The sequence below is a fragment of the Pleurodeles waltl genome, chromosome 9, assembly GCF_031143425.1.
Source record: "Pleurodeles waltl isolate 20211129_DDA chromosome 9, aPleWal1.hap1.20221129, whole genome shotgun sequence".
In the NCBI taxonomy this organism is placed as follows: domain Eukaryota; kingdom Metazoa; phylum Chordata; class Amphibia; order Caudata; family Salamandridae; genus Pleurodeles; species Pleurodeles waltl.
The window spans coordinates 11888484-11912004 of NC_090448.1; the positions used below are offsets into that span (position 1 = coordinate 11888484).

At 53.8% G+C, this 23521-nt stretch overlaps 1 protein-coding gene across 4 annotated transcripts in view; it reads right to left on the bottom strand.

Moving 5' to 3' along the window:
- The window catches only part of SHQ1 (SHQ1, H/ACA ribonucleoprotein assembly factor), a 166511-nt gene that overhangs the window by 43485 nt on the left and 99505 nt on the right, over window positions 1–23521 (bottom strand). For all 4 annotated transcript variants that reach the window (XM_069206108.1, XM_069206107.1, XM_069206105.1 and 1 more), the window contains one exon: window positions 23167–23290. In XM_069206108.1, coding sequence (XP_069062209.1) covers window positions 23167–23290 — 124 coding nt within the window. The remainder of the gene's footprint in view (window positions 1–23166; window positions 23291–23521) is intronic.

Here is a 23521-nt window from a genome sequence, read left to right on the forward strand (position 1 = left end):
AAGGTGCCAGAGCTCTCAGGGTGTGGTGTTACCGGTAACTCACAGAAGGTGGCCGCGGCTCTCAGGGTGTGGTGTTACCGGTAACTCACGGAAGGTGTCCACGGTCCCAGGGTGTAGTGTTACCGGTAAGACATAGAAGGTGTCCATGGTTCCAGGGTGGGGTGTTACCGGTAGTTCACAGAAGGTGGCCGGGGCTCTCAGGGTGTAGTGTTACCGGTAAGTCATAGAAGGTGTCCACGGTTCCAGGGTGTGGTGTTACCGGTAGGTCATAGGTGTCCACGGTTCCAGGGTGTGGTGTTACCGGTAAGTCACAGAAGGTGGCCGGGGCTCCCAGGGTGCGGTGTTACCGGTAAGTCACAGAAGGTGGCCGGGGCTCCCAGGATGTGGTGTTACCGGTAAGTCACAGAAGGTGGCCGGGGCTCCCAGGGTGTGGGGTTACCAGTAAGTCACAGAATGTGTCTGTGGTTCCAGGGTGTGATGTTACAGGTAAGTCACAGAAGGTGGCCGGTGCTCCCAGGGTGTGGTGTTACCAGTAAGTCACAGAAGGTGGTCGGGGCTCTCAGGGTGTGGTGTTACCGGTAACTCACAGAAGGTGGCCGGGGCTCCCAGGATGTGGTGTTACCAGTAAGTCACAGAAGGTATCCATGGTCCCAGGGTGTGGTGTTACCGGTAAGTCACAGAAGGTGGCCGGGGCTCCCAGGGTGGGGTGTTACCGGTAGGTCACAGAAGGTGGCCGGGGCTCTCAGGGTGTAGTGTTACCGGTAAGTCATAGAAGGTGTCCACGGTTCCAGGGTGTGGTGTTACCGGTAGGTCATAGGTGTCCACGGTTCCAGGGTGTGGTGTTACCGGTAAGTCACAGAAGGTGGCCGGGGCTCCCAGGGTGCGGTGTTACCGGTAAGTCACAGAAGGTGGCCGGGGCTCCCAGGATGCGGTGTTACCGGTAAGTCACAGAAGGTGGCCGGGGCTCCCAGGGTGTGGGGTTACCAGTAAGTCACAGAATGTGTCTGTGGTTCCAGGGTGTGATGTTACAGGTAAGTCACAGAAGGTGGCCGGTGCTCCCAGGGTGTGGTGTTACCAGTAAGTCACAGAAGGTGGTCGGGGCTCTCAGGGTGTGGTGTTACCGGTAACTCACAGAAGGTGGCCGGGGCTCCCAGGATGTGGTGTTACCAGTAAGTCACAGAAGGTATCCATGGTCCCAGGGTGTGGGGTTACCGGTAAGTCACAGAAGGTGGCCGGGGCTCCCAGGGTGTGGTGTTACCGGTAAGTCACAGAAGGTGTCCACGGTGCCATGGTGGGTGTTACCGGTAAGTCACAGAATGTGTCTGTGGTTCCAGGATGTGATGTTACAGGTAGGTCACAGAAGGTGGCCGGGGCTCCCAGGGTGTGGTGTTACCGGTAAGTCACAGAAGGTGGCCGGGGCTCCGGGGGTGTGGTGTTACCGGTAAGTCACAGAAGGTGGCTGGGGCTCTCAGGGTGTGGTGTTACCGGTAAGTCACAGAAGGTGGCCGGGGCTCCCATTGTGTGGTGTTTCCGGTAACTCTCAGAAGGTGGCCGGGGCTCTCAGGGTGTGATGTTACCGGTAAGTCACAGAAGGTGTCTGCGGTCCTAGGGTGTTGTGTTACAGGTAAGTCACAGAAGGTGTCCACGGTGCCATGGTGGGTGTTACCGGTAAGTCACAGAAGGTGGCCGGGGCTCCCAGGGTGTGGTGTTACCGGTAAGTCACAGAAGGTGGCCGGGGCTCTCAGGGTGTGGTGTTACCGGTAAGTCACAGAAGGTGTCCACGGTCCCAGGGTGTAGTGTTACCGGTAAGTCATAGAAGGTAGCCGGGGCTCTCAGGGTGTGGTGTTACCGGTAAGTCACAGAAGGTGGCCGGGGCTCTCAGGGTGTGGTGTTACCGGTAAGTCACAGAAGGTGAGAAGGAGTGAGGTTAGAGACTGAGCCTGACCCCCTACCACCCTAAAAAGAAGGGGGGCTGGTGCGCCATGTCCGCCTTTTAGCAGCACATCTCAGAAGTGGGGGGATGTTGAAGCACACGTCTAACCCCTCCCGGGCCCCAGTCCTTGGTGGGTGGGGACTGTGGGGGGCTGGATAATGCTCCAGTGTTGGGAGAAAACAAAACCCACTACCTCCAGGAAGAACCACCACTCACTCTATGTCCTCGGGTTGGGGTGGGGTCAGTCTGCTGACCCCCCCGCCTCCATGAAGAGACGACGGTCAGAGACAGACCACACAGCCCAGAGAGCGCTGATGTAAGGATGGGCTTTGGAAGGGCCCTCCAACCTCACCCGGGGTCTCTAACCCTCTGGGCACTGGTCCCTGAAATGCCCAAGTCTGGAAAGAAAGCCCCCCCCCCCCCTACTGCATGCACTCAGGGGGGGCACCTACTGGATGCAGACCCGTAGGTCCCCCGCACCAGTTCTAGACAGAATTACACGTCAGCATGTCACACAGTGGAGCAGGGAAGGGCACAGGCACACAGTGGAGCAGGGAAGGGCACAGGCACACAGTGGAGCAGGGAAGGGCACACAGTGGGGCAGGGAAGGGCACACAGTGGGGCAGGGAAGGGCACACAGTGGGGCAGGGAAGGGCACACAGTGGGGCAGGGAAGGGCACACAGTGGGGCAGGGAAGGGCACACAGTGGGGCAGGGAAGGGCACACAATGGGCACACAGTGAGGCAGGGAAGGGCACACGGTGGAGCATGGAAGGGCCAGTGCCAGTGCACACGATGGAGCAGGGAAGGGCCTGGGCACACAGTGAGGCAGGGAAGGGCCTGGGCACACAGTGAGGCTGGGCACACAGTGAGGCAGGGAAGGGCCTGGGCGTGCAGGGAAGGGTCAGGGCGCGCACCCGTGCAGGGAAGGCCGAGGGGTCAGGGAACACTCTTGTGCAGGGAAGGGTCAGGGAACACTCTTGTGCAGGGAAGGGTCAGGGCGCGCACCCGTGCAGGGAAGGGTCAGGGCGCGCACCCGTGCAGGGAAGGGGGAAGGGTCAGGGCGCGCACCCGTGCAGGGAAGGGGGAAGGGTCAGGGCGCGCACCCGTGCAGGGAAGGGGGAAGGGTCAGGGCGCGCACCCGTGCAGGGAAGGGGGAAGGGTCAGGGCGCGCACCCGTACAGGGAAGGGTCAGGGCGCGCACCCGTACAGGGAAGGGTCAGGGCGCGCACCCGTACAGGGAAGGGTCAGGGCGCGCACCCGTACAGGGAAGGGTCAGGGCGCGCACCCGTACAGGGAAGGGTCAGGGCGCGCACCCGTACAGGGAAGGGTCAGGGCGCGCACCCGTACAGGGAAGGGTCAGGGCGCGCACCCGTACAGGGAAGGGTCAGGGCGCGCAGTGGTCAGGGCACACTTGTGCAGGGAAGGGTTAGGGCGCGCACCCGTGCAGGGAAGGGTCAGGGCGCGCGCACCCGTGCAGGGAAGGGTCAGGGCGCGCGCACCCGTGCAGGGAAGGGTCAGGGCGCGCGCACCCGTGCAAGGAAGGGTCAGGGCGCGCGCACCCGTGCAGGGAAGGGTCAGGGCGCGCGCACCCGTGCAGGGAAGGGTCAGGGCGCGCGCACCCGTGCAGGGAAGGGTCAGGGTGCGCACCCGTGCAGGGACGTGCCAGGGCACGCAGGGGCCAGGGCACACTCTTGTGCAGGAATGTGCCAGGGCGCGCAGGGGTCAGGGCACACTCTTGTGCAGGGACGTGCCAGGGCGCGCAGGGGCCAGGGCACACTCTTGTGCAGGGACGTGCCAGGGCGCGCAGGGGTCAGGGCACACTCTTGTGCAGGGACGTGCCAGGGGTCAGGGCACACACTTGTGCAGGGACGTGCCAGGGCGCGCAGGGGTCAGGGCACACTCTTGTGCAGGGACGTGCCAGGGCGCGCAGGGGCCACGGCACACTCTTGTGCAGGGACGTGCCAGGGGTCAGGGCACACTCTTGTGCAGGGACGTGCCAGGGCGCGCAGGGGCCAGGGCACACTCTTTTGCAGGGACGTGCCAGGGGTCAGGGCACACACTTGTGCAGGGATGTGCCAGGGCGCGCAGGGGTCAGGGCACACTCTTGTGCAGGGACGTGCCAGGGCGCGCAGGGGTCAGGGCACACTCTTGTGCAGGGACGTGCCAGGGGTCAGGGCACACTCTTGTGCAGGGACGTGCCAGGGCGCGCAGGGGTCAGGGCACACTCTTGTGCAGGGACGTGCCAGGGTTCAGGGCACACTCTTGTGCAGGGACGTGCCAGGGCGCGCAGGGGTCAGGGCACACTCTTGTGCAGGGACGTGCCAGGGCGCGCAGGGGTCAGGGCACACTCTTGTGCAGGGACGTGCCAGGGTTCAGGGCACACTCTTGTGCAGGGACGTGCCAGGGCGCGCAGGGGTCAGGGCACACTCTTGTGCAGGGACGTGCCAGGGGTCAGGGCACACTCTTGTGCAGGGACGTGCCAGGGCGCGCAGGGGTCAGGGCACACTCTTGTGCAGGGACGTGCCAGGGGTCAGGGCACACACTTGTGCAGGGATGTGCCAGGGCGCGCAGGGGTCAGGGCACACTCTTGTGCAGGGACGTGCCAGGGCGCGCAGGGGTCAGGGCACACTCTTGTGCAGGGACGTGCCAGGGGTCAGGGCACACTCTTGTGCAGGGACGTGCCAGGGCGCGCAGGGGTCAGGGCACACTCTTGTGCAGGGACGTGCCAGGGCGCGCAGGGGTCAGGGCACACTCTTGTGCAGGGACGTGCCAGGGCGCGCAGGGGCCAGGGCACACTCTTGTGCAGGGACGTGCCAGGGCGCGCAGGGGTCAGGGCACACTCTTGTGCAGGGACGTGCCAGGGCGCGCAGGGGTCAGGGCACACTCTTGTGCAGGGACGTGCCAGGGCGCGCAGGGGTCAGGGCACACTCTTGTGCAGGGACGTGCCAGGGTTCAGGGCACACTCTTGTGCAGGGACGTGCCAGGGCGCGCAGGGGTCAGGGCACACTCTTGTGCAGGGACGTGCCAGGGTTCAGGGCACACTCTTGTGCAGGGACGTGCCAGGGCGCGCAGGGGCCAGGGCACACTCTTGTGCAGGGACGTGCCAGGGCGCGCAGGGGTCAGGGCACACTCTTGTGCAGGGACGTGCCAGGGCGCGCAGGGGCCAGGGCACACTCTTGTGCAGGGACGTGCCAGGGGTCAGGGCACACTTGTGCAGGGACGTGCCAGGGGTCAGGGCACACTCTTGTGCCGGGATGTGCCAGGGCGCGCAGGGGCCAGGGCACACTCTTGTGCAGGGACGTGCCAGGGGTCAGGGCACACTCTTGTGCAGGGACGTGCCAGGGCGCGCAGGGGTCAGGGCACACTCTTGTGCAGGGACGTGCCAGGGGTCAGGGCACACACTTGTGCAGGGATGTGCCAGGGCGCGCAGGGGTCAGGGCACACTCTTGTGCAGGGACGTGCCAGGGCGCGCAGGGGTCAGGGCACACTCTTGTGCAGGGACGTGCCAGGGGTCAGGGCACACTCTTGTGCAGGGACGTGCCAGGGCGCGCAGGGGTCAGGGCACACTCTTGTGCAGGGACGTGCCAGGGCGCGCAGGGGTCAGGGCACACTCTTGTGCAGGGACGTGCCAGGGTTCAGGGCACACTCTTGTGCAGGGACGTGCCAGGGCGCGCAGGGGTCAGGGCACACTCTTGTGCAGGGACGTGCCAGGGTTCAGGGCACACTCTTGTGCAGGGACGTGCCAGGGCGCGCAGGGGCCAGGGCACACTCTTGTGCAGGGACGTGCCAGGGCGCGCAGGGGTCAGGGCACACTCTTGTGCAGGGACGTGCCAGGGCGCGCAGGGGCCAGGGCACACTCTTGTGCAGGGACGTGCCAGGGGTCAGGGCACACTTGTGCAGGGACGTGCCAGGGGTCAGGGCACACTCTTGTGCCGGGATGTGCCAGGGCGCGCAGGGGCCAGGGCACACTCTTGTGCAGGGACGTGCCAGGGGTCAGGGCACACTCTTGTGCAGGGACGTGCCAGGGCGCGCAGGGGTCAGGGCACACTCTTGTGCAGGGACGTGCCAGGGCGCGCAGGGGTCAGGGCACACTCTTGTGCAGGGACGTGCCAAGGGTCAGGGCACACTCTTGTGCCGGGATGTGCCAGGGCGCGCAGGGGCCAGGGCACACTCTTGTGCAGGGACGTGCCAGGGCGCGCAGGGGCCAGGGTACACTCTTGTGCAGGGACGTGCCAGGGCGCGCAGGGGCCAGGGCACACTCTTGTGCAGGGACGTGCCAGGGCGCGCAGGGGTCAGGGCACACTCTTGTGCAGGGACGTGCCAGGGCACACGCCATGCTGCTGGTCTGCAGATGGATTCCACGTGCGCCCCCGGGGGTGCCTGCCGGCCCCCGCAGCCTCTCCTGGGAGTCCGGTGCCGCACTGCTCGGGCCTGTGGCCTCCAGGGCGCAGTATCGGGGAGCGCAGCGCAGCTGGAAGGACACCGGCGCGCCCTGTGACCCTGCGCACTTGGCACAGACCCGGTGGCTCCACAAAGGCGGCCGCGGTGGTCCCGCTGAGGAGCCGCCAAGAGCCGCTTGATCGACGAGGCTTCTGGGCTGCATTAGTGGTTATTGGCGGATCAATAATGAGATCGGCTCGAGAATCCCCTCACTGAGCCCCGCGCGTCACCGAATCCCACCGGGTGCAGCAGGGAGGGCTGTGGGTGAGAGGGGGGGGCTGTGGATGAGAGGGGGGGCTGTGGATCAGAGAGAGGGGGGGTTGTGGATCAGAGAGAGGGGGGGTTGTGGATCAGAGAGAGGGGGGGCTGTGGATCAGAGAGAGGGGGGGCTGTGGATCAGAGAGAGGGGGGGCTGTGGATCAGAGAGAGGGGGGGCTGTGGATCAGAGAGAGGGGGGGCTGTGGATCAGAGAGAGGGGGGGGGTTGTGGATCAGAGAGAGGGGGGGGGGGTTGTGGATCAGAGAGGGGGGGGGTTGTGGATCAGAGAGGGGGGGGTTGTGGATCAGAGAGGGGGGGGTTGTGGATCAGAGAGGGGGGGCTGTGGATCAGAGAGGGGGGCTGTGGATCAGAGAGGGGGGGCTGTGGATCAGAGAGGGGGGGCTGTGGATCAGAGAGGGGGGCTGTGGATCAGAGAGAGGGGGGGCTGTGGATGACAGGGAGGGCTGTGGATCAGAGGGGGGGCTGTGGATCAGAGGGAGGGCTGTGGATCAGAGAGAGGGGGGGTTGTGGATCAGAGAGAGGGGGGGTTGTGGATCAGAGAGAGGGGGGGCTGTGGATAAGAGGGGGGGGGGCTGTGGATAAGAGGGGGGGATGTGGATGAGAGGGAGGGATGTGGATGAGAGGGAGCGCTGTGGATGAGAGGGAGCGCTGTGGATGAGAGGGAGCGCTGTGGATCAGAAGAGGGGTGTGGATGAGAGGGAGGGCTGTGTGTGGATGAGAGGGAGGGCTGTGTGTGGATGAGAGGGAGGGCTGTGTGTGGATGAGAGGGGGCCGGCTCTGCAGGGGGACAGGCAGGGCTTTGGATGAGATCAGAGGGGGCTGTGCCTCAGACTGGGCCATTTCTGCGGGGGAGGGGGGATGTTGTGGATGAGAGGACCCTGCGGGGAGGCAGGCAAGGCTGTGGGCAGAGGACTGGGGCTGCACGGGGGCGGGGGGGTAAGAGGGCTATGGATCAGATAGAGAGGGACGTCTCTGCATGGGAGGGGGCAGAGAGGGCCGTCTCTGCATGGGAGGGGGGGCGTCTCTGCATGGGAGGGGGGGGGCAGTCGGCACACACCCACGTAAGAGGTCGCACGGGAAGCATTTCGCCGCTGTTAATCAACAGATAATTCTCTTGAGAGCTCCTCGGATGGTTCAGATTGGTTATTGGTATTGTCCGGCCTAAGGATCCGCCCTCGTAGATCTACAGCCCAGTCCTCAGTCTTTCAGAGCAAATGACTCAGTCATTGCACCCAAGGTTCAAACTGATGCATCTCCGGCGCCAGTCAACCCGGCACTGTGAGCAAAGGGAGCAAAGACAACAACTCTCAACGATGCGGAAGCAACAGAATCAATCAATCAATCATCCACCTCCCTACAGCAAACAGCCTTATCGAAGGATATTAAAACTGATCTCAAAACGGGCAGCCTGCAACTCTCCCGAGGATGCAGAGGGGTTTGGTAGAGGTGGAACTTCACCGATCTAATCCTGCAAGACGGGATGATATAGTCACTTATTGCAACTTTTACCTGAGAAGTTACCTCCAGTCAGGGCTGACATCCTGACGCCCAACCCTGTCCAGTCACGTGACCAGAGCAGCACCTGACCCTGTCCTCGAACCACAGAAGGTAATCACAGCAGCGACTCCAACCATCACTCGCTGGGCCACATGAAGGGGTCCAGAGGCCGCTTAGACAAACTCCCGTCAGGCGGGACGAAACAGGTACCAGATGACCGGTGAGAAATGAGGCTTCAAGTGAACTTTTATTAAAGGGGGGGGGGGGGGGGGGGCGACGTTTCATCCTTACATCAGCAAGTGTTGTTTAAAAAAGATTGAAGAGACTAAAATCTTAGTAAGTATTAGTCTTACACAATCAAAGGCCGCCCACGTGAATCACTGTTTAATAAAAAACAAATGAAAAATGCCCCCAATATTTCATCAGAAAGAGCGCTGTCCCCAGTATTTCATCAGAAAGAGCGCTAATGTCCCCAGTATTTCATCAGAAAGAGTGCTAATGTCCCCAGTATTTCATCAGAAAGAGTGCTAAATGTCCCCAGTATTTCATCAGAAAGAGTGCTAAATGTCCCCAGTATTTCTTCAGAAAGAGCGCTAATGTCCCCAGTATTTCATCAGAGTGCTAATGTCCCCAGTATTTCATCAGAAAGAGTGCTAAATGTCCCCAGTATTTCATCAGAAAGAGTGCTAAATGTCCCCAGTATTTCTTCAGAAAGAGCGCTAATGTCCCCAGTATTTCTTCAGAAAGAGCGCTAATGTCCCCAGTATTTCTTCAGAGTGCTAATGTCCCCAGTATTTCATCAGAGTGCTAATGTCCCCAGTATTTCCTCAGAAAGAGTGCTAATGCCCCCAGTATTTCATCAGCAAGTGCTCTGAGGCAGGCAATGACCCCACGCCTGCTACAGGAGACAGGACTCTGCAGGACCCCAAGGTCTGCGGTCCAATAAATGTCAGATACACATGCCAGGAAGGGTCAGGCTGAGGGGACTCCAGCATCACCTCAAAGGTTCCTGCATCTCCTGCCGTCCAGGGTCACCTCAGCTCCGTCAGACCCAACTAATCCTCACCAGGGCAGGATCCGGAGTCCACAAATCTTGGCAAAGCCAGTGGATGGTTCTGCATTTCTAGTTAAGCGCTTTCCAGCACAGTCTCACCCGCTGCTATAAAAACACTCAACCTTTCGCCAAGATTTAAAATGGATCCCGCCTTAATCAAGCACATGATGCTACGGGGTGAATATTATAAATCTGACCCGCCATGGTGAGACATCCGCCGGTGCGGGGGATGATCCACGGCGACGTCCTGCACGGAGGTAAAATCTACTCTGACAAGGTCAGCACCACTCTTGGATGGAGTTCGGATTACAGATCACAAGCATCTCATATCCTCGTTACATCATTTCCCAGAAGGGAGTTCTATGCCTTCCAGAGACTTAATAAGAAGATGCTCCTATGAGCTCAGCTCTAAAAGTGAGTCCACCGGACACAACTGTCTAAAGAATCACTAGTGCAGAAGGTTTGGTCCAGGGAAGCTGGGCTAGCTTCCTGGAGTATATAGTTATCAAACCTACAAAACTCGAATATCCATAAAGATGACAAGAGCAGTCCCAGCAAAGAGATCATTGTGGATCTATTAAAGCATCTTTTAGAGGGCCCTCCAGTGCACAAGTGACATGAATCTGGAAGCGGAAATGTTCCCAGGCGTCCTGCTACTGAACGCCAGCTTACCACTACAGAGCCATTAACCCTGCCATTCATCCAGAGCTTGATAGCCCCAACCACACCAAGCCAAAGGCTGACAGAGTCAACTCAAAAGCCAAGAGGCTGCTCGTTTGGTTTTGGAATATTACTGGTATAGAGACATAAAATCGAGCAGCGATGATGGAATACGTTTTTTAGATGAACATCAAGTGGTCGGTCTGCAGGGAACCTGGCGTGCAGAACCTTGTCATTTAATAAACTTTCATACGTAGGACATTCGGGCTAAGCAGTGGCCTACAGGACGTCCGGCGGGTGGACGAACATTATTCCAGAACAGTATGGAGTTAAAAACTACAGTGAACCAGAACAGATAATGTTTCACTAGGTCGCAAAAGCAAGTTCTATCATTAAACATTTACTTTCCATCGCTATTAAAGAATAAATTGGGTCTTCGCATGGTGTTGGTGAACTGGAGACTACTTTGGATCAAAATCCGACTAGTACAGTTTTAATCCCAGGAGATTAACACCAATTTATTGTCTGACCACAGGAAGAGCCTCCCTTCAGAGGATTCCCCGGCCTCTTCTTCCAACGCTCCTTCCCTTCCTACTGGTAAACGGTGGAACAGGGCGAAGCCGGAAAACAATCTTGTGTGGAAACTCATTTTTGATTTGGGTTTCCGCACAATAAACAGGATTTTTTTTTTGCCAGATCAACCAACAAGACCTACATTCCTCTCATCCAATTCAAAAAGTATTATGTACGTTACCTTATTACACTAAGCTGCCCTTTCCTTGGGTGAAAATTCTCAAATCGCAGAAAAGGAAAGTGATCATCACCCGCAACAAATATCATCTATGAACTATAAAACTTGGATGACTGAAGATCTGCAGTTAACTACCATCATTAGATCAATAAATCCAAGCAGGTCACGCGGAACAGTATTCAGACAAAAAATGTTATAATTTAGAAGAAAAAAATCATGATCTCACATCTCAAGTCTCGGGCACGGAATCCTTGATCGACTCACTGGTGTAGCCATTGGGAAGGTAAACGTTCTTACCTGTAGGTGCAGCTTTGCAGCGTGAATCTATTCTAGATTCACATGCTGTGCTTTATTCCGACATCTAGTGGTCGAGTCCGGATATTTTACTATTCTCTCCAAAAACTTGAAAGCTCTTCTTCTTTCTCTGTTTGTTGGTCAATGGAACCTTCATTTGGTGTGTCTGACGTCGTCCCACTTCCTCCGGAAGTCTCCATCCCCACTTCGGCATTTTTAGATTTTTTTCCTCTTTTTTTTAATTTTTTTTCCATATTCTTAGCGGAGGTGGGTGGGTCGCTTGTGAATCCAGAAAGTCTTCAAGCTGCAAAACTACACCTACAGGTAAGAACCTTTACCCTGTGCAGTGTGAATCTCTTCTGGATTCACATGCTGTGCATGGATTTAAAGGCAGTTTTTATCTTTTATTGTGGTGGTTGGGCTGGAGATGGAGAATGATTTGAAAATAAATGCCTTGGCACTCCTTGTCCCGGTTGCACCTCCTGGTTCACTTGTGTATCCATACAATAATGTTTTGCACTGAAGCCCAATTTGCTGTCGTGCAGATCTCTTTAGCGGGGTGTTTGACATAAAAGCCACTGAAGCTCCTTTCGCACCTTGTTGAATGCACCCTGGCGGCCAGGCGAACGCCTGTCCTGCGTTCACAGGACACGACAATCAGCTGTGCAATCCACCCTGCAACTCTGCTTTGTGATACTCCTTCTCAAAGAAGTAACAGTGCAGAGATTTCCTGAAGTGTTTTGTTCTTTCAACACAATACATGACACAACGTCTAGCATCCGAAGTGTGCATCTCCTTTCTGCATATGTTTTAGGACTTTGAAAGAAACTGGGTATTTGAATAGAAAGATTGATATGAAACTGGGAAACCCCTTTTGGTATGAAAGAAGAATCTATCCTTATGACAATTCTGTCTTTGTGAATTTGAAAATAAGGCTCTTGAGTAGTCACTGCCTGTAACTCAGTTACCCTGCATAGGGAAGTAATCCCCAAAAAAACACAGTTTTTAAAGTTGATGACCGCAAAGTGGCTTCGTGCAACAGTTCAAAAGGTCTTTTCGCGAGCTGTGAAAGCACTAAATTTAAGTTCCGAGTAGGTGCTGGGACCCTTTTCAGAGGAGCGGTCCTCTTTCCACCTCCAGGAATCTTAACTATTGGTGAGGTGAAGAAACGTCTACCCATCTGATGTCTTGTGTGCGCTACTAAAGCCGCCAAAAGAACTTTGAAGGAGGCATACATAATAATTACGTTAGATATTTTTAAACCGTTTTCTCCCTCGTGATCCTCTTGATTAAGTTTTTACTTACACAACAAAGAGTCAACCTTTTCCATTTTGCCAGATAACATTTCCTTGTACCCGGTTTTCTGGCTTCCCTGAAGATAGGCAGTGTGTCTTCCGGTAATTTCAAATTACCATATTCTAAATCTTCAGGAGCACAATCTTAATTTGAAATAATCTGGTTTTGGATGCAATACCTTTCACCTTTTCATGGATAACAAATCTTGTATTTTTGGTATTGAGTGGAAATTTCCTTGGGCTAACTGAATTAGTTCAGAGTGCCATGTCTGTCTTGCCCATCGTGTAGCTAGGAGTATTCACTCCATCTTGCTTCTTCTGCATTTGTTGATCACCCTGTGCAATGGAGGTATCGGTGGAAAGGCGTATGCAAATGCCCCTGACAAATGTACTGAAAGAGCATTCCCCAGAGATTGTGGGTGTCATTGCCTGGAGGCAAAGAGTTGGCATTTTACATTCTCTGGAAACACAAATAAATCCAATACCGGCATCCCCCATCTTTTGAAAATATCCTGTACTACTTTTTGGATTAGTTCCCATTCGTGTGAACATGAGGCCTGTCTGCTCAGCCTGTCTGCCTCGCATTCTCTTTCCCTGCAGATGAATTGTCCGTTTATCTATTCTTTTGTGGACTGCCCATCTCCAGATCTGCGGAGCCAACTTTTGTGAGAGGTGGTGATCGAGTCCCTCCCTGTTTGTTGATGTAGAACGCTGCTGTTGTGTTGTCTGTCTGGATCAAAACTGTCCACCTCATAATGTGTTGTTTGAACGCTTCCAGGGCCAGTTAAACCGTCTTTAATTGCAGCCAACTGATGTGTTGGACCACATCTTGGTTGGACTGAATCCCTTGTACTTTTAGGAAGCCCACGTGTGCTCCTCAAACCATATGTGAGGCATCTGTGGTTCTGGTTTATGTTGAAGTTGGTTGCTGAAAAAATCTCCCTTGAGTAATAATCTTTCTGTTGAACCCCCCCCATTTCCTCCTGCGCCCTCAGCGTGACAACCACTAGACCTTCCCAACTCCCCGTCACCTGAGACCATTGATTCTGAAGCTATTCCTGGATTGGTCTTGTGAAGTCTCACATCTGGGATTAAAGGAACGCATGATGCCATCTTTCCTAACAATTTGGCCACAGTCCTCGCTGTCAGAGCTGGCCCGCTCTGGTAATGCAGAGTTTCCTGGGACAGAAACTGAGTCCTCTTCTCAATGGGAAATGCTTTTGCTAGGACCGAGTTCAAATTTGCCCCTGGAACACTGTCTTGTTCTGACTCTGGTGATGATTTCTCTATTTAGAGAGAGCCCTAGAGTGTGAAGTGTTTCCATTACCTGCAATGCATACAGTTTGCACTTTTGGTAATAATGTGCTCTCACTAGCCAGTCGTCCAGGTATGGATTTACATGAATCCCTTTCCTTCGAAGATGTACTGCAACCACTGCTAAACGCTTTGTGAACACTCTTTGTGCGGGCTTTATTCCGAAGGCCAGGACCTTGACTTGGTAATGCCTCACGGTGACCAAGAACCTTACGTATTTCTTCAGTTTTGCACGCACTGGGATGAGTAAGTAAATGCATTAAGACTACAGTCGCCATGTAATCCCCTTTTTGAAGCGGGTGTATTACTTCGTGTAAAGTTGTAATTTTGAACCTTTGCTTATTTATGAATTTGCTTATGTACCTGAGATCTAGAATTGGACAAAGTGAGGCGTCCATTTTTGGTATCAGGAAATATGTTGAGTAATTCAGTTTGTTGATTTGTTCTTCCTCTATAGCTTGCTTGCTCAGCAGCTCGGAGACTTCTTTTAAAAGGTGACCTACTTCTTCGGAATGAACTCTCCTCCTTGGGCTCCTTGTAGGAGGGATTTTTATTAATTCTATGCAATATCCATGTCTTATGAGGTTTAGAACCCATTTGTATGAAGTTATTTTTCTCCACTTCTGGAGAAAAAAAATAATCTTATCCTTCCACCTACTGACGAGTTGTGATGTAATGCCGTCTTGATGTCTTGAATCGCTGACCTTTCGTACTGCACTGATGTGCAGTCACTTGTTGGCTGTTGCTGCTCTTAATCTGGAAGACTGACCTCTTGGATTAAACTGCCAGCTGTGTGTGCTCCTGCCATGAAAGGAGCCTCTGGTGCATGGTCGTCTTATGGAGAAGGTTCCTCTCCGAAATCCTCCTCGAAATTGCAGAGCCCCTGTTGATTTAGCTGTTTCGGTTTCCTTTTTTAACTGATTCAGGGAATCTTCTACTTGGTTTATAAAAAGTTGTCTGTTTAAAGGGGTGTTTATGTTGTTAGCTTGCACTTCAGGCTTGAACCCCGAGATCCTCAACCAAGAGTGCCATCATAGAGTGATCCGCTTCATCCACTGACGGCTCGAGGTGTCTGCTGCGTCTAGTGCAGATTTTACACAAATGTTTGCGCTGTTTTTACCACTGTCCACAATATGAGCAGCCCTCTTCTTGCACTGATCGGGAAGATGTTTTAATAATTAACTTATTTCCTCCCAATGTTGGGGTCTGTGCCTGTTAAGCAGGGCATTAGAGTTTGCAATGCGCCCCTGAATTGTTGTGCTGCACTAGAATCTGCTTCCTATGTGCTCTACTTTCCTGCGTTCTCTCTCCGGCAGACGTCTGGATGTTGAGGGAACATTTGCCCTTTGTCTTACTGTTGTAGTTATAATAAAGTCCACTGGGACTGACCCATTAATATATGGAGGATCCTTGGATGAAAACTTATATTTTTTCTCCGCCCTGGGAGTTACTGCTTCACAAGCTGCAGGCCCCTTCAGTGCCTCTGCCTTGGTCGGAAACACTTGGCAACATGGGTAGGTGCTGGTTCTTAGTTTGAGTTGGTACTAGTGTCTAACAGAACACATGACTGGGGTTTATCTTCTACCAGCTGTACTTTAAAACGGTCTCCTGCATTTTTAAAGAGTTTTTCCAGTTGTCCAGCGGCTCCTCAGTGGTGACTGTCGGGTCCTGGGTGCAGCTGGCAGGGTTTGGCACCTTTCCTTGGGTGCAGCAGGTCCACAGTTCTTGTGCCTTGGATCTTCTTGGTGCTGGTCTTCTTTTGTCAGTTGAAACGGGTTTCCTGGCATAGGGATGCCCACTAAATACTGTATTTAGTGGGCGTTTTAGGGGGAACCTGGAAGTGGCCAATGGGTCATCTACCTTCAGGTGGCTACACCCACTAAGTGACCACCTCCTGTGAGGGGAGTGGGGGGGGGGGTTGCTTACCTATAACTGGTTGGCTATTTTCCTCAATCCAAGATGGAGGAACGTTAAATTGAGTGCCCACCTCACAGGCAACACCTTGCGGGTGGTGCATGCTAGGTTGGGTCACTCCTCCTACACTTTGTGTATTTTCCTGCCGTTGCTCCTGCCAAAAGTGGGGGTTTGCAATGGGGGTGACCATCTGCTGCTAGCAGCAGGCCTGGGGGTCGAATTTCAAAGGCAGTAAGCCATTTGAGGCACTCTGCCAGGGTAGTGGGCATTCCTGAGGGGGGGGGGGGGGGGGGGAAGAGGGGGGGAACGGTTTGGCACCTCCACCCAGGAAGGGCATTGTTCTACTATCCAGAGAGACGGATCTCTCCTCCAAGGTTGTAGATTGGACATCTGGCAGTGGTAGGCTGGTTAGAACCAGTCAGCAACCATGCCAGGGTAGTTAGCTTTCGCAGGGGGAACCTCTTAGGGACCCCTGGGTACATTTCGGAATAAATCCAATACTGGTACCAGTTGGATTTATCATTCTGAGTTGTTCGATACCAAACAACTCAGGGTTCAGAGGGGCCATCATGTAGCTGTAAAATCCGTACTGACCAGTGTCCAGCACATGTATCAAAATGGCTGCTCTGTTCACTCACTATGTCCCAGGTTTGGCAAGGACACAGTGGGGGCATATTGCTCGTGCAGCTATGCCCTCACATATAATATGAAGCGCCCTGCCTTAGGGCTGGAAGGCCTGCTAGAGGGGTGTCTTATCCATAGTAAATGCAGTGTATGGTGTACAGGGCACCCAGACAGTGTACCATGTCCAGTTTGTATTTTAGGTTTGCACCAGCACACTCAGCCTGCAATGGCAGTGCTGGGGGCATCTGGATGCATGGCCCTAAGGGTGGGACAATCAGTGCTGCTGCCCTCAGGGGCCTACCCTTAGTACCCCATGCCCTGGTGTAAGGAAATGCCTCCTTGGCATGGTTACCCCCTGACTTTTTGCCTTTGCTGATGCCAATTTATGATTTGAAAGTGTGCTGAGGCCTGCTAACCAGGCCCCAGCACCAGTGTTCTTTCCCTAACCTGTACCTTTGTCTCCACAATTGGCACACCCTGGCATCCAGGTAAGTCCCTTGTAACTGGTACCCCTGGTATCAAGGGCCCTGATGCCAGGGAAGGTCTCTAAGGGCTGCAGCATGTCTTATGCCACCCTGGGGACCCCTTAATCAGCACAGACACACTGCTTGCCAGCTTGTGTGTGCTAGTGGGGAGAAAATGACTAAATCGACATGGCACTCCCCTCAGGGTGCCATGCCAACCTCACACTGCCTGTAGGTATAGATAAGTCACCCCTCTAGCAGGCCTTACAACCCTAAGGCAGGGTGCACTATACCATAGGTGAGGGCATAAGTGCATGAGCACTATGCCCCTACAGTGTCTAAGCAAAACCTTAGACATTGTAAGTGCAGGGTAGCCATAAGAGTATATGGTCTGGGAGTCTGTCATGCACAAACTCCACAGCACCATAATGGCTACACTGAAATCTGGGAAGTTTGGTATCAAACTTCTCAGCACAATAAATGCACACTGATGCCAGTGTACATTTTATTGTAACATACACCCCAGAGGGCACCTTAGAGGTGCCCCCTGAAACCTTAACAGACTACCAGTGTAGGCTGACTAGTTTTACCAGCCTGCCACACACCAGACATGTTGCTGGCCACATGGGGAAGAGTACCTTTGTCACTCTGTGGCTAGTAACAAAGCCTGTACTGGGTGGAGGTGCTTCTCACCTCCCCCTGCAGGAACTGTAACACCTGGCGGTGAGCCTCAACGGCTTACCCCCTTTGTTACAGCACCCCAGGGCACTCCAGCTAGTGAAGTTGCCCGCCCCCTCCGGCCACGGCCCCCCTTTTGGCGGCAAGGCCGGAGGAGATAATGAGAAAAACCAGGAGGAGTCACTGGCCAGTCAGGACAGCCCCTAAGGTGTCCTGAGCTGAGGTGACTCTGACTTTTAGAAATCCTCCATCTTGCAGATGGAGGATTCCCCCAATAGGATTAGGGATGTGCGCCCCCCTCCCCTCAGGGAGGAGGCACAAAGAGGGTGTAGCCACCCTCAGGGCTAGTTGCCATTGGCTAGTAACCCCCCAGACCTAAACACACCCCTAAATCGAGTATTTAGGGGCTCCCAGAACCTAGGTAACTAGATTCCTGCAACCTAAGACGAAGAAGGACTGCTGAGCTGGAAAACCTGCAGAGAAGACGGAGACACCAACTGCTTTGGCCCCAGCTCAACCGGCCTGTCTCCCCACTTCTAAAGACACTGCTCCAGCGACGCGTTCCACAGGGTCCAGCGACCTCTGAAGCCTCAGAGGACTACCCTGCATCTAGAAGGACCAAGAATTCCAGAGGACAGCGGCTCTGCTCCACAAAGACTGCAACTTTGCTACAAAGAAGCAACTTTGAAACAACACACGTTTCCCGCCTGAAGCGTGAGACTTTGCACTCTGCACCCGACGCCCCCGGCTCGACTTGTGGAGAACAAACACCACAGGGAGGACTCCCCGGCGACTACGAGACCGTGAGTAGCCAGAGTTGACCCCCCCCTGAGCCCCCACAGCGACGCCTGCAGAGGGAATCCCGAGGCTCCCCCTGACCGCGACTGCCTGCTTCAAAGACCCGACGCCTGGTAAAGACACTGCACCCGCAGCCCCCAGGACCTGAAGGATCTGACCTCCAGTGCAGGAGCGACCCCCAGGTGGCCCTCTCCCTTGCCCAGGTGGTGGCTACCCCGAGGAGCCCCCCCCCCACTTGGCTGAAGAGACCCCTTGGTCTCCCATTGAAACCTATTGCGAACCAGACACCTGTTTGCACACTGCACCCGGCCGCCCCCGTGCCGCTGAGGGTGTACTTTTTGTGCTGACTTGTGTCTCCCCCGGTGCCCTACAAAACCCCCCTGGTCTGCCCTCCGAAGACGCGGGTACTTCCCTGCTGGCAGACTGGAACCGGGCACCCCCTTCTCCATTGAAGCCTATGTGTTTTGGGCACCACTTTGACCTCTGCACCTGACCGGCCCTGAGCTGCTGGTGTGGTAACTTTGGGGTTGCTCTGAACCCCCATGGTGGGCTACCTTGGACCCAACTTTGAACCTCGTAGGTGGTTTACTTACCTGCAAAACTAACAAACACTTATCTCCCCCCAGGAACTGTTGAAAATTGCACTGTCTAGTTTTAAAATAACTATATGCCATTTGTGTGAAAACTGTATATGCTATTTTGCTAATTCAAAGTTCCTAAAGTTCCTAAGTGAAATACCTTTCATTTAAAGTATTGTTTGTAAATCTTGAACCTGTGGTTCTTAAAATAAACTAAGAAAATATATTTTTCTATACAAAAACCTATTGGCCTGGAATTGTCTGAGTGTGTGTTCCCCATTTATTACCTGTGTGTGTACAACAAATGCTTAACACTACCCTCTGATAAGCCTACTGCTCGACCACACTTCCACAAAATAGAGCATTAGAATTATCTCTTTTTGCCACTATCTTACCTCTAAGGGGAACCCTTGGACTGTGCATGCTATTTCTTACTTTGAAATAGTATATACAGAGGCAACTTCCTACACCTGGGTACCTAAGTACCATTTACTAGGGACTGATAGTGGTAGCTAAGGGTGTAACCAATTGTGCCAATGCATCAAAACAGTTTTAGGGAAAGAGCTCTGGCCCAGGGAACCTGTTTAGCAGGGGCCCCGGGCACTACAGTGGGGGATATCCATGCAAAAAGAGGCCTTTTCTCACAACAACCAGTTTATAGATTCTCCAGCATCTACGGAGGTCGAGCGATTTGACAATCCATTAAGATGTCAGACTCTAAACTCGCGCCCTCTTTACTATAGAGTTAAATAGCCTTTCTAGAAAAGATAATAAATTACCTGAATAAAATGTACGCAAAAGAAATTAGATTTGTTTTTACTGAACCTTCGTTCATCTACTCCCCACAGGAAAATTAGTCTAATTATCTTTGACATCGACAACCACAAGACATTCTGCTGCAATGTTAATCTATGTGTCTGATTGTACCGGACAGAAATTATAAAACTTGAAACAATAGGAATTATAATTATAAATGGATATTCCACTGAATTGAGCCTTGTGGCGGCAAACAAGGTAGTTATCAAAAAAGATAATTTGCTGCCACTATCCAACCTTCCAAAGCTACCTCGGGGTGCGGGTGAATGAGACGTAGAGAGGAGTAGACTAGTCGACCGGCATCGTAGAGCGGTGTAGACATGCACACTGCACACTGAGGCAGACACCGGCTTACAACGGGAATAGGCAGCCTACAATCTGGAACTCTGATGCAAACTTAAATATTCAGGATTTTGTCTTCTGTTCATTCCAATATACTAATGTTGAGGCATATGGAAAACAAATTGCTTACATTCAAAGACCTGATTCTCTTTGATTCTGAGGAGGAATCTATTGAACGGACAGAATCTATGTCCTAAGCGACTGGACTGGAAGGAAAAAAAAGGAAAAGTCCACATTTGTTATTTCTGATTGCAGGGCCATTAGGTAAGTTATGTGATGCTTTCTTACAGTGGGGAAGGCATTTGGAGTCACTATGCTGGTCAGAGCCTGAACTGCAAGGTTGTACGCTCTGGTGTCCCCACAAACTGCTTGTGGCCTCTCAATGGGGCTCCAAGCTCAGTTTGTGCCACAAGGCCTCCGTCACGGACTCACTGAGGAGCGGCTGGAGCTCAGGCGGGAAGGGCACAGCCGCAAGCCCTAAGTGAGCAGATCTCCTTTGGCCTCCACAGTAAGTACCTGCAGCGCCAGCATCCACACAGCTTGCAGGACACACTGCAAGAGACATTCTTCGGGTGAGGGCCCCAATGGGGTGCCGAAATCTGTTTTTTTTTGTGGGGGGGGGGGTTCAAAAAAGCCATAGGCCTTCTAGAGGACCAAATAGAGGCCCGAATCAGAACAGCAAGGAGGAAGCAAGTTGCTTGCCACCGCCTCATCATCATCTGGAGAACCCTAAAGGCCCTGAACTGCACATAAATCTGAACACAGAAGTGCCCACTTCCTTCTCTAGGACTGTGGTGAACATGAAGCCTCAGCCGCAGAAGCTTCCCACGCCGAGGGCTGGGTCTGAACAGCTTTTTTAGAGCAGAAAATCTGCTTTTTGCATCGCTCTGCTCCCTCTTCTCTGATACACAGCTAGGACTTATGAGGCTGGAAACCACGAATTGTTTCTCAGTGCACGAGTTTCCTGTATGGAAAGTTGGCTGTATTCAGTTTCTCAGCAGCAGGCGCAGAACATGCCTGTTGTCTGCAGGCACGTGCTGGGGAACGCGGACCCCCTTCGCGCAGCCTCACAGGGGGCTATGGTCCAAGGAGGCATCCACTTTCCTAGGAGACCTAGAGAGGAGGTAAGAGGGCTGTGTGTGGGGTTACTCATTCCTGCAAGGCCAGGATGGGGGGTGATGGTTTTCAGCCACCAGTCACCTGTTCAGGCGGGGCCAGCCTTCGCGTTTCATGCGAGGGGATCCACGTGAAATGGGTAAACACGAGCAGCACAGTTTTGGAATGTTATTAGTGTAACACTTTGAGAGCTCTGAAGTCACTCACTGTTGTAGACCCTGGCTGTGTGGAATTACAAGAAAGGAATCCCTCCCACCTCTGCAAGGTGGGACACCTGATGGAGACCGGGACACTTCTGTGACCTGGCCCCTCTCAGAGGAAGCAGTGGAGGTTGTGTATGGAGTGTAATCCACCAAGCCTCACTCACAGGTCCCCAGGAACAAAGTACAGCTGGAGCCGGTGAAGACAGACTCCTGCAGGTTTGCAAGGTGCAGGAACTGAAAGCAGACAGACGGCTGAACTGTGGGCGGGCGCGCGGACCCCCCGAGCAAGGCTTCTGTGGTTTGTTCTACAAAAGGGTCAGTATCTAAATACACCAAGTGAGATCATCTAAGTCCCCTTTTGTGAAGCAAACCAGTTGAGTATTGCAACTGGTCTGCTACATGTCTTGGTGAGGACTTAGTTTTGGAACTGGAACGCAACAAAGTCATGGTACACCTGCTGTTAACTGGTATCTTTAAAGAGGGCCCTCCAGAGGGAGGCAGGGCCTTGGACTGAATATCTAAGATGGGGGAGGTGGCTGAAAGGGGGAAGACGGTGACAGTCTACATACTCAGGACGCCAAGAGAGACTGTCTGCTGCTGAGACCCAACCAGAGATACCCCCACAGGAACTTTGTAAAGTTTGGAAGCTGTGAACTGTGTCTGCCTGTGTAAGGCAACTGACCCTCACCCAGCAGCTCCGTCCCGACTGAAGGGAGGCGGCAGGGTGCTGCTGGAGGCCGAGCCGTGTGACTGCTGGAGGGCCGAGCCGTGTGACTGCTGGAGGGCCGAGCCGTGTGACTGCTGGAGGGCCGAGCCGTGTGACTGCTGGGGGGCCGAGCCGTGTGACTGCTGGGAGCCGCCTGCGGTGCTGCGCTGCTAGGATGGTGCAGTCACGGTCATTGGCTGCCCATGAGGAATGGACCCGTCACTTTCAAGCGATCCATTTTGTTCGTTTTTGGTTAATTTTAATCATAAATGCTTTCCGATTAACTAAGTTGGTCTGGGAGGTTTACTGAGTGGTTTTTTGAAGCAAATGTTGCGCTTGTGCTGTTAACCCTTAAAGCATATTCTGGGCCAGTGCATGCGCCTCGGTCGTGCGCTACAAGGGGGTGGGGGGCTACGACGAGGCTGTCTCAGAGAAACAGAGCTTGTCTGACTAGGAGTCAGTTCTGCACGATGGTCGGGTCATTAGTCAGCTGGGCATCGTGCCCTCCTGCTCACGGCGAGACGTGTCTGGGGTCTAGCGAACCTTGGCTGCACATCCTAAAGTAGCACTGGAGTTGGGTCCAGACTGGCACATCTGGGGTAGTGGCCAACGCTGAACCGGGCAGACCTGGTGTGCCCCGGGGTAAGTGTGTGCAGGCGCGACCTGGTGCCAGCCGGGAGGAGGCGCAGTGTGCCCGGTCAGTGCCAGGCCAGGCTGCACTGGCGAGAGGCTGGCATGGGGCTCTCGCTCCACGATGGACTTCGGATGAATAACTGAGCTTCTTTTGGTACAAAGCCTCAACTCACGGCCACATCGGAGCCACAAGAGGAAACGCTGTGTGGGTCTGTGACCAACATCTGCTCCCTGCAGTGGCAGCAAAGGTTGGAGCCCATGGTCTTCAGGGGAGACACGTCCCTAGCATCCTGTGATGATAAGAAATGTAGGGGGGGTCACAGACAGAAGGTTGGGGGGGGTAGAGCTCCGGATCCACATGAATGGGTGCAGAAGAAAAGAACTGATATTAGTGGGTAAGGGAGGGGTAAATACCGTCCTGGGCCGTCACTTCCGGGGGGGAGGGGTCAGGATGCGGCGGCTGCTGAGATTGGAAGTTCTGTCTATTGACAGGGAGAGCAGCTGCCTGAAAAAAGTTCAGATCCAGTCTAGCAGGCTGAGGGGTGGATTCAAAAGGAGAGGAATCCGCAGTTAGAAGTACCAATGAGAACACACAAATACTTTAAACACAGCAATCTTTATATGCAACAAGTCGTGTGCCTTGCAGAGCTATTAGTACATTATCGATGTGCGAGAAAGGCATATAGCGCCTTCACTCATGAAGGCGCTAGTTAACCACTGCAGTCTTCATACTGGATAGACCGGGCTTGTAAGCTTTAGTGGAAGGTGAACTTACCCATCTGCAAGAGCAGGCTCGCGTCCTTCACGGCTTCCAGCACCAGGAGGAAGTGTCTGTACAGTGGGTAACAAAGGACCCTCCTTCCAAAGGACACCAGCACCTCGTGGATAGAACTGTAATTCTACGGGTCGAAGAGAGGAGAGATTTCAGGGAAAACAAAGTGGAATACATTAAGATACTAAAAAAATGAAACAAATCTACACACAAAAATAATTTCATTATGAACATGATTGTCGGCGCAGCACGTATTGCTTCTGTAATCACCAAATCAAAATTGCGCATCAGTATCTCACTAAAAACATAGCCCAAATTAAAAAAAGTATTTTGCAAACCCGACGATTCACAAAAATCA